At 33.3% G+C, this 10,873-nt stretch overlaps 1 protein-coding gene across 1 annotated transcript in view; it reads right to left on the bottom strand.

The window, feature by feature from the left end:
• LOC107440844 (uncharacterized) overlaps nucleotides 1-10,873 on the bottom strand; it is a 19,435-nt gene that overhangs the window by 6,835 nt on the left and 1,727 nt on the right. Inside the window, exons 2-3 of the mRNA XM_016053906.3 lie at nucleotides 1,915-2,198; nucleotides 335-406 (exon numbers count right to left, since the gene is read on the bottom strand). Coding sequence (XP_015909392.1) covers nucleotides 335-406; nucleotides 1,915-2,198 — 356 coding nt within the window. The remainder of the gene's footprint in view (nucleotides 1-334; nucleotides 407-1,914; nucleotides 2,199-10,873) is intronic.

Genomic DNA, 10,873 nt, shown 5'->3' with positions numbered 1-10,873 from the left:
CGCTTTACAACTGTGTTCAGGAGTATAAGAGATATGCATTTTTTAATAGTTTTTTGAATATGGCTCTTTGAAGACGAAAAAGCATAGATTTTCTTACAAAATGACTGATAACTAAAAAACTAATCCAAATTTTTGAAAAAGAAAAAAAATACTTCTTCATTATGTCAAAACACAATTATGTGTCGAGTTTCGAGCCTGGGCGAGGCTTCTGGGGCGATATATTGTGATTACAGACACGCACACACACACACAGCCGCTTTTATTATTATGTATAGATGTATAGATGTATAGAAGAAGAAAAAAAAGTTTCTTCTGAAAGAGGCGTGAAACTTACCAACAGTTCTTCTAAATTCGGAGTTCCGGGTAGAATCTCGAGTCCCAATGATGTACAATCCGTAATGGCGTACTAAAAAGGAAACATTTTGACATAAGTAAATGTTAAACCAAATGAAGATGGTGGAGACCAAAAACTTGCCGCCTCACAAGTGCGAAAGGGTAGAAGTAATACGTTATTCCATGCGTCATAGTAGAGCTGAATAATGGCTCGGGGATAGAGCTTTCGACTTCCAATGAGGTGAACCGAGTTCTATTGTAAGCGATGGCTGGTCACCGGATTGCACCAACCACAGTGCTGACGTGAAATATTTTGATCCAACATGAGTATGTTGGTTCAAAATAAAATGGATCCATCAAAAATGAAATGGTTCATGGTGGAATTATTAATGGCTGCCATCAAGATTATGTTGGTCAATCAATGGAAAATCATTAAAAAATATTTCGATTAGGGATGAAGAATACTCCTTTTTATTTTATCTTGCTTTAATATGAGATGAAGTAGGAAAGTGATCTCCTTGGACTGCTTATAGAGAGATTTAATGTTTGAAACTCTATATTCAATTTCTTCTTCTATTTAGCTATCCCGATCAACAACAAATCAGGGGAGAGAAAAAACAGTGATCCTTAATGGGACGGAGTCCACTCAGAATCGGAAAAGTACAGATACTGCAGGGCAGTTGAGAAGCGTGGTGCGGAGTCTGTGTAATGACTGGTGTCATCCGATCTAAATTATAGAATAATCAATCCACCGATCAAGTCAAGGTAAAGTTATTGTATGAGCTTTTTTTTTCTGTTGCTAAAATAAGGTTTTGTAAAAAATCATTTAAGGAAATTTAGATATATTAAAAAAAAAACTTCACACTATTGACCAGTCGTCAACGCAATGATACACCCGAGTCGAAGATAATACTTCGAGAGTCAAACGTTTTCTTACGGCGGATGGAGTATATGAACTAGACTCAAGTAAAACAAACTGTAACGCAATATTAAGCTTTAAAAAAACAGTCAATTTAAACCGTTATAGCAAGCATAGTTTATTAACTTCTGAAGATTGGTAGGTATTTTACTTACGTGTCTCTATTAGCTGCGCAATGGGGTATTGGTGACGGTCCGGGAAACATCCCTGATTATGATCCGAAGACATGCCATCGCAATTTTGATGTTCTGCAGAGGGGATGGCTCCCCTGGTTGAGTAGTTCGACGACCTACGAGCGAAGTCAAGAATTTTACGATAGAACAGTTTAACGATGACCGATACAGCACACCCTCGGTCCTTACTCAGGCTGATCAAAGTGGTCACCCACCCGCTTACAGACCGCAGCAAGTGATGCTTGATTTCAGTGTTCTACTGAGAACCGTGCCTTCACGATCACTGCGGGACGATTATATTATGGATTTGAACACAAAACAAAGTGCCAAATCTTTTTTTCCGAAACAATTTCTAACTTTTAACTTAAGAATAATAACAATAATAAAAAAGTTTAAGAACCGTGTCTTTACGATCAGTCCACTGCGGGACTTCTGAAAATTGAATTGACAGTGTCAAACAGTTTAAAAAAAAGTCACGTGACTACTTACTTCATTTAAAACATGCTGTGTATCACCCTTGTAACGATTAGCATAGGATGTGATGTACTTGTAGAACTCTGAAGCATACCGATTCTTCTGATTTTCCATTATTTGATGCCTTCTCCTGTTAGTTACGGTAGAGTGGCAGGACAAGTGGTTGGAGAATGGCAGGCTGCTCATGTTAATTTTCTTCTCTCCCTGCTCAATAGATGTCGCTGAAGTCGTATTGATGCCTATCAGAGTGTTTCCTTTACACAATGTTGCATTTAAAAGCACAAATGAAACAAAGAATCCTAAAAAAAAAATTTTTAAACCTAAATCATTAAACATCCATGTGTAAGTAGTGTAACTAATGATAAGTGTCTGACAATAGAAAAACAAACTAAACTTACACTAAGCATTTACCTAAAAAAATTCACAGTAAAGTCACGATAAAAAAGCAGAAATCTATTTTTACTCTCAATTACGTCATTTCCAGAAAATTTTAGTTTGCATTTGCAAAAAATTTTAAAATCCGAATACCAAAAAAGAATTTCTTACAGCTCATTAAAAGAAACAAAATACTGTTTCATTTTATGGGCTGTTTTATTATCAGAAAGGATTTATTTCCAAAATAGACAACAATATTTAAGCTACTTTTCAACATTCAATTTGTCTTACTGTGAGATACGTTTTTCCTTTACATGTCACAGCCGTCGCTAAGTCTTCACCGGTGGTTGTTTCAATTATTGAAACATGCACAAAAACAACGGCAACGCAACATAATGTGAATGACTCAAATATTTCTCTGCAGAAATTTTATTAGGAGACCGCGCGAGACATAGTCTTACTACTCGCACTGTTGTTGCACCTGAAAAAATTCCTGCTCCCTTATCACTTTTCCATTGGGGAAGACAAACTGGTGACTGTGGCTTGCTTACTCCATTCTCAGGTGGCACTGGACAACTATAGTTTGTCTGTGGTGAGAACACCCCCTTCCACAATGATTGAGGATGTGTGCTGATATGGAAGCAAAAATATAGCATTTCAGGGAGGGTAGCTTCTTTTCACTCTATAGAGCTAACACATAGACAGAAGAAAAAGATTCCCTTTCTCTCGCCCATCCGAACCGAAACCTGTCATAAACAGCTTGAAATAGTTATGCCTCGTTACCATAGTCACCGCCACGGGTCCAGACGAGTGGCTATGGGAATTCTTACTTTAGACAAACTATATAAGTTTTCCCACTGTGTTAGAACGTTACGAAGTTCTTATTGAAGTAGCTGAAACTGTTGAAGAAAGACTGTAATCGCATTCATTTGAATCAGCTTTCTTCTACTTCTACACACTTCATCTAAAACTTCTTTTTTTTTTTTTTTTTTTTCTTTCTTTTTTTCTTTTGAAGGAGTTAGCCCAACAGAGTTCGGAAGATCACAATAATTTATAACAAGAGTATCTGCAATCTCATTACTGTACACCCCAACGTGCGAAGTAATCCACTGGAGGCATACTGATTTCCTCAGGCGTGGCTCCAGGGCCCGACTTAGCCTAATTGGGGCCCGGGGCAAAAATTTCTCTTGGGGCCCCCTCCGCTTCACTACGTCAGTTATGAAGAACCGAACTACTGAAGGCATTTAAATACTTCACGTCATTACAGATATAAAACAAGAACTTAAAATATATAACTAAAACCTAAATTAGCCTCTTCCCCACCAATCGTCAGTATTATAATTATTAATCATAATTAGTAAGGTTGATATTTAGTTATACAATTTTAATGATTTTGGAAAACTAACATTTATTTAAAAAAAAGAAAAAGAAAGAGTGAAACATGATTTGCCTCTTTTGCACAGATTTTTAGCCATGGATTTGCCCGAATTGGACATGGTAAAAATATAGACTAACAAAGAAGTTTTTAGTAAATTAAATAATATTAACATACAATTAACTCAATGATTTTATACAAATCTTAATTTTATTAGTTGGGTATCCATTTTTTAAATTTTTTTTTTTAATAAAATTTTGAAAGAGTTTGTCTGTTATTATTATTCTTTTAATTTTATTTGTTTGATTAAAAATAGTATTTAAATAAATGTTTTTCGAAACATTAGAATTCCAAGTAATTACTTTATATATACAGAAATTAAATTAATTTCTTTTATCGCATGAATCAACAAAGCAGAAATTTTCTTCTTTTTTAGTACCCAAATCCGAAAAATTAATGTTATCATCATGATTACTAAGTAAGATCAATTCTTCTGGGTAAATATTATTCAAAAAAATTGTATGATCTTGAAAATTAAAAATAAATAAATCTTCATTAAATATTTAAAAAAAAATAATATTAAGAGTATAATTTTTTTCATAATAGTGTATTAATATATTTTGTATTAATATACTTTGTTATACATGTTTTGTTACGTTATGTATATGTTTTATTAATATATACACTATTGTACTGAAGAGCCAGAAAAACTGGTACAGGCATGAGTATGCAAATAAAGGGGTATGGAGCCAATCCAAGTACAGCCCTGCGATCGGCAACGCGTATATAAGACAACGAGTGTCTAGAACAGTTCTTAGATCGGTTACTGCTGCTACAGTGCCAGATTATATAGATTTAAGTGAGTTTGAACGTGGTATAGTCGGCGCAAGGGAGATGGGACATAGCATCTCCGAGATAGCAATGAAATTTGGATTTTCACGTACTACCATTTCACGAGTATACCGTGAGAATCGGAAATCCACCAAAATCTCCAGACATGAACATTATTGAACATATTTGGGATGCCTTGCAACGTGATGTTCAGAAGATATCCCCACCCCCTCATACTCCCACTGGTTTATGGACAGCCCTGCAAGATTCATGGTGTCAATTATCTCCACCACTACTTCACACATTGATCGAATCCATGCCACGTCGTGTTGCGGCACTTCTGCGTGCTCGCGGGGGCCCTACACGATATAATGCAGGTATACCAGTTTTTTTTGGCTCTTCAGTGTATTTTGCTTTGGCTATATTGATCAATCACTCCTTTTTGTAGATATAGTAGTGCAAGCTGATGAAGAGATTATATTTTTTCTTTATTTTGTTCTCCAGCTTTTTAATATTTTTTTAAAAATATTTTTTTTTAAATATTTTTTTAAAATATTTTATTTTTCTCTGCGTTTTTCATCAATCTTTATTATTTTCCATGTTTTCTCAATATTTTCTCTATAAACACTCTATATACCCTATCCAGAAGACAAGGGAACTCCTAGATCAAGTATAGGGAGTCATTTGCCTTCGTGGAGGACTTTATGATGGAACTAAGCAGCATTGGCGTCAAATGGAGAGAAAAGTCACGAAAACCTCCCACGATTAGAATGACGGCAAGGGGACTCTAACCCATGATCTGTGTGCCATTGAGGATATTTTACGTCAACACTGTGGTCGGTGCAAGCTGGATGCGGAATTCGTGTCGACCAGCCATTGCCGAGATTCGAGCTCGGTTCTCCTCATTGGATAGCGAACGCTCTATCCCCTGAGCCATCACGGCTATCTAGGAGTGATTTTCGCAAGTTTTTTAAATGAAAAAATATTCGGAAAAATCATCTTTCTATGCACTTTTACCTATGCACTATGATAATTTTTCAGCTGCTCCGCTGAGGGGAAGAGGCTGACGTTGATTGTTCATATTTTAGATGGTTTTGATTTAATATTTCTAATTCAATTGTATTTAAGCATTTCTTTAAATCAAAATACTGTTTCATGCTCTGTACTGGTTGCGGTTTTAGGTAACAGTTAACCTCAGAGGACAGTCCATAGCAATTCACACAAAAATATATCACAATAAATAAATGAGAGTCGTGGCGGCGCAGGTGATAGAGCATTCGCCTTTCAATGATGCGAACCGGGTTCGAGTTCCAGCAATGGCTGGTCGATACGAATTCTGCACCTGGCTCGCAGAGAAAACAGTGCTGACGTAAAAATATCCTCAGTGGTTGTCGGATCACAAGTCCTCTAGCCGTCAGGCTAACTAAGGAAAGTTTTCGTTTTCTTCTTCTCCATGCAACGCAAATGCGGGTTAGTTCCATTAAAAAGTCCTCCATGAAGGCAAATTTCTCCCAATTCTAGATCCAGGATGTTCTGGATTGGGTTCAAAAGTACAAGGCTACGAAGTTGAACATTAGTAGTCGAAACCCGAATTCCGGCTGTTCATTGACGGTTATAAAATAAAATATAGAATAAATAAATGAAAATAGTTTCATGTTCCTTGGACGGCCCGGTACTGGTTCGATGGATCAAGTGTTGGAGACCACTGACTTTATTTTGCAAATGAAATATCGCATGTTAGCGAATAACAACTTTGTAGTGAATTAGCTACTGTTAGGTTTAATTTTGTCCGTGCATTATATGCTAATCAAGAAAATGGAGAAAAACTTCCTTATGAATAAAATGCATTTTTTAAATAACTAAATGAAAGTTGAATGTATGAAAAGAATCCTCGTGAATGCACTGTTGTTGTTGTTCTTAATTTACGTCGCACTAGAGCTGCACAATGGGCTATTGGCGACGGTCTGGGAAACATCCCGGAGGATGATCCGAAGACATGCCATCACAATTTTGATCCTCTGCGGAGGGGATGACACCCCCGCTTCGGTAGCCCGACGACCTGCGCGCGAAGTCGAGCACTTTACGGTAGCACAGTTTAACGAGGACCAATACCGCACACCCTCGGTCCCTGCGCAGACTGATCCAAGTGGTCACCCACCCGCACACTGACCGCCGTGAATGCACTGCATTCTTTACAATCGTTAAAACTTTAGGAATATCATAATAAGGACTAACATAAATAATAATAAATAATAATTCCTAATTTATTTCTTCTTTTTTTCTCTAAATAAAGAAGAAGAAAAATGTGGCTAAAATGACCATTTTTTAAAAATTTAAATATCCTTTTCAAAAACTGAACACATTTGGGTTGTTATTTTAGAAAGGGAGATAAATCCATGTTTAAAAGAATCGAGATATTTATGGGTTTGAATAAATTTAGAAATATTGGCAAAAGTGTGAATGAATTCGGGTGATGTTTTTGACACTATAATTAGATCAAAATTAATAATACAAGTAACATAGAAAAACTTTTTTAAAGGAATTGACCTAAGTTGTTGACCTAAGTAAGAATTTTCAATTCCTACTTAGGACAACATAGAAAATTTTTATTTTAGTTACTTTTTATTAAATAATTAAAATTTTTTCTCTCATATAAAAATAAAATTAATAATTCAAATTTAATTAATAAAATTTTATTAATGAATTAATATTTGAAAAAAGTGTATTGACATCAAGTGTCATACACTACAAGTTTTAAAAAAAATGTATTTGAACACTTGAGTGGGTGAATAAAAAGTATTTTATTAATGATTGAAAATTTGAACAAGATATATAGGGAGAGCGTGAACTCTAATAATAGGAATCTTTTTTAAAAAAAAGGTGCGTGGTATCAGACAACGATAAAAGTATAAATATGGTGACGTGGACCACACGTGCTAACCACGTCATGTTCTTTATTGAATTTATCTGACACAGCGAATATAAAATAATTAAATACTTAAATGAGCGCAATAAACTATTTTTTTTTTGTTCAAATAGAACTATAAGTTACAAATTATAACTGATGTTATCGTTAAAATATGTGAAAAACTGAATTGCTTATACTAAAATTTAAAGCAACTAGGAGGCTTCGCCCCCTGCGCGCTCGTGCTCGCCAAACCCCGGAACTGCTTTCGCAGTTCATTTCGGATTGTTTCGCAATCCGGTGCTCGCTTTGCTCGCTCATTGGATACGTTCTTAACAGCTAGCTTTTGTATACTTTTTTGAACACTGAAGTTCCGAAAACTTTTCACTGTAGAAAATTCTAAACCTGTGCATTTCAATATTAATTTGAAATTGCAAACAGTTCACATATTTTTCTTAATCACACTATTCTAAATTTCAGTTGTTGAGAAAAGTAACTGTTGTAAGTTTTGTTTTAAAGTCTTTCCCACCAGAGGGCTAAAACCATGTGTTGTAAAACAATATGAAATAGTACTGAACGCCGGATGTAAAGCATCGGCTTCGATGAAGATAATTTTGTGAGAATTTTTTTGATAATTCAGTGAGATTTCACCCGATTAGACACATGATATGCTCACTACGTGTTCTTGCGCGCCGAAGCCTATCAATTAAAACGTATTAGCGTTTTATATAATATAGATTAGCCATATGATGCTCACTATGTGCTCTTGCGCGCCGAATCCTATCAATTAAAAATGAAAACTGTTGCTAACGCGAGAAAAGAAATATCATCGGTTTTATATTGATACATACGTATTAGCGTTTTATATAATATAGATCAGCGGCTCTGAACCTATGGGTCGCGACCCAAAATTGGGTCGCGAAGCATATTTCTTGGGTCGCGCTGAGTCGAACCAAAAAAGTTAGTAATACACCAAATAATAAGTAATACCAACACCTCCTAGAAGAAATCATTGTGGCTTACTCAGCCTAATTGTGACTTTTTTTTGGGTCGCGACATGAACATATGTCTTAAATTTGGGTCGCGGCTTAAAAAGGTTAAGAACCACTGATATAGATGACTAACGCTTAACCCATCAGAAAATTCCATTTCATTTTTCGCTCATTCCTTTCTTAATGAATGAATTAATATTTGAAAAAACTGTATTAACATCAAGTGTCATCCACTACAAGTTTAAAAAAATTGTATTTGAACTTGAGTGGAGATGAATAAAAAAGTATTTAATTAACGATTGTAAATTTGAACAAGATAATAGGCAGAGTGTGAACTAATAGTAGGAATTGAATTATGACTATCAAAATCATGAAATAAAATAATTCTTTTTTAATGTTTAAATGGTTTATTTATCCGTTTTTATGAATAGTTCATTAAGATAGTTTACAAAGAATATAAAATTAAAGTTTTGAATTGATTTTCAGGAAATCTTTTACCCCCTTTTTTAGAATTTCAAAAAACAACTTTAACACTAGAAAGACTGAAACTTAGTGTATACCTATATTGCCCAAAAGCAGTCAATATGACTGCATTGTGAAACAATAACTAATGTGTGAAGAAATTTGTTTCATTAATTTTTAATACTTTTTATATTATTTACAGTTATATAACAAGTTATTAGTAAATATTAACAATAAAAAAATTTAATTCACTTGGAAAGAAAATATTAATTTATGCATTATTATTTGTACATTTTTTGCAAATGAAAAAGCAGTGAAAATGACTTCCTTTAGGCAACCTAGCGTTAATTTCATCAATTATGAAATATAGGCAGGTATAGGCAAATAAACGCCTACGTACAGCTTCTTAAGTTCTGCTTGTCTAGATGTTTTTACATTTTAAACTATTATTAAAACACATAAAAATATATATTTGAGAAATTGAAGTCACGTGCAGTTAAATTTTTTTTTCTTCTTTTAAAATTAAATGCAGGTTTAATTTTGTGATGTTAAATTCGTGAACTTTTTTGATTCGTGAATATTTTTCATGCATCATTACACGTAGTTGAAATCGATGTTAATGCATGTAAATTTAGTTTGCGGTCCGATTCTTCAAATGAAAATATTTAAAAATGTATTAAAAATATGTATAACCACGTATAGCATATTTAAGTCCCAAATACGTTACAACCATGAATATTCTTAAAAAAATTAAGAAAGCAATAAAAAATAAAAATACCATATGTTTTTTAATCATAAAATGTTTTCACGATAATTTCTGTAAATATTATTGTAAAATATTAATTTCTTTAATCCTTTCGAAGGCCGTGGGAAGTATACTTACCATCACTTTTTTCCCCACTTTAAATTTAGGTTTCCAAACTTCAGCTTTCTTGAAGTGCGTTTAAATAAAATTGGTAACCATTTGCTAGTTTAAAAAAAACGTATAAAAGTTATAATTCCTTTTGAAGTTTGTAGCATTTATAAAATTTATTTTATAAATAAGGAAAAATAAAATTCAATAAATTCCTAATAGGTCGTGTTAAATATATTTACCACCAAAAAAATAGCATTTTTATAAACTAAATGAGTTTTTTTTTCTTATATCAATTACTATTCTTAAAACAATTTCAATTCCAAAAATACTTTAATTTACCTTTACTAGAAATAAATGCCCATTAAAGGGTTAAGTAAAAAAATGCAATAAATAAGTTAAAAAAATATGTATTATCTAGAACAGGGGTTTCCAACTTACATGAAGCCAGGGGCCACAATTAAAAACACGAATCAAATGGCGGGCCGCAATTTTAACAAAATTTTATGTAGGACTCTTTTATGTTTGTAGGAACATAAATATTACTGTCAGATTTTTGCCAAGTTGTACAAAACAAAAGTATTGAATTACAAATTAAAATAAGAAGTAGATTTTTAAAAAGATTTAATTGCATATTAAAAAATTCGGGCTACAATAACTGTATTAAACTGCACCCATGTATTAAACAATTAATGTGCAACAGATATCTAATTGTTAAGATATAAGACTTTAAAAAGGTTGGTATTGAAACTTACATAGTAGCACACAAAGTGTTCAATGACAAAATTGAGGTTTGTCTGCTGCAACCACCAGAGAATAGATATTTACATATTAAATTTACAAATGTGTGTGTAAATATTTTCGTCCAAAATGAGTGATTTCAAAAAGTTAAATCGGAGAATTTCTTCGAGAAAATTTCTGATACACACATGCTAAATTATATTCGTAAAATACAAAAAATTGAAATAAAAAAGAGCAACATACACGATTATTTTTGTATTTGAATAAATATTTTCTTGGATGCAAAACCTGAGAAATAATTTTTATTTGCAGCGTTGGTATGATAAATTTCACAGAAACGAAGAAATTAAGTTTTTATTAACGAGAAAAGTATTTTAAACCCATATAGATTTTTTACGAAAATTGTCAGCAAAAAAATGACAGCTAATATATTTTAGTTC

Source organism: Parasteatoda tepidariorum, chromosome 6 (assembly GCF_043381705.1).
Source record: "Parasteatoda tepidariorum isolate YZ-2023 chromosome 6, CAS_Ptep_4.0, whole genome shotgun sequence".
NCBI lineage: Eukaryota > Metazoa > Arthropoda > Arachnida > Araneae > Theridiidae > Parasteatoda > Parasteatoda tepidariorum.
The sequence above is the reverse complement of the archived record's forward strand: the minus strand, read 5'-3'. Positions and strand labels throughout refer to the sequence as shown.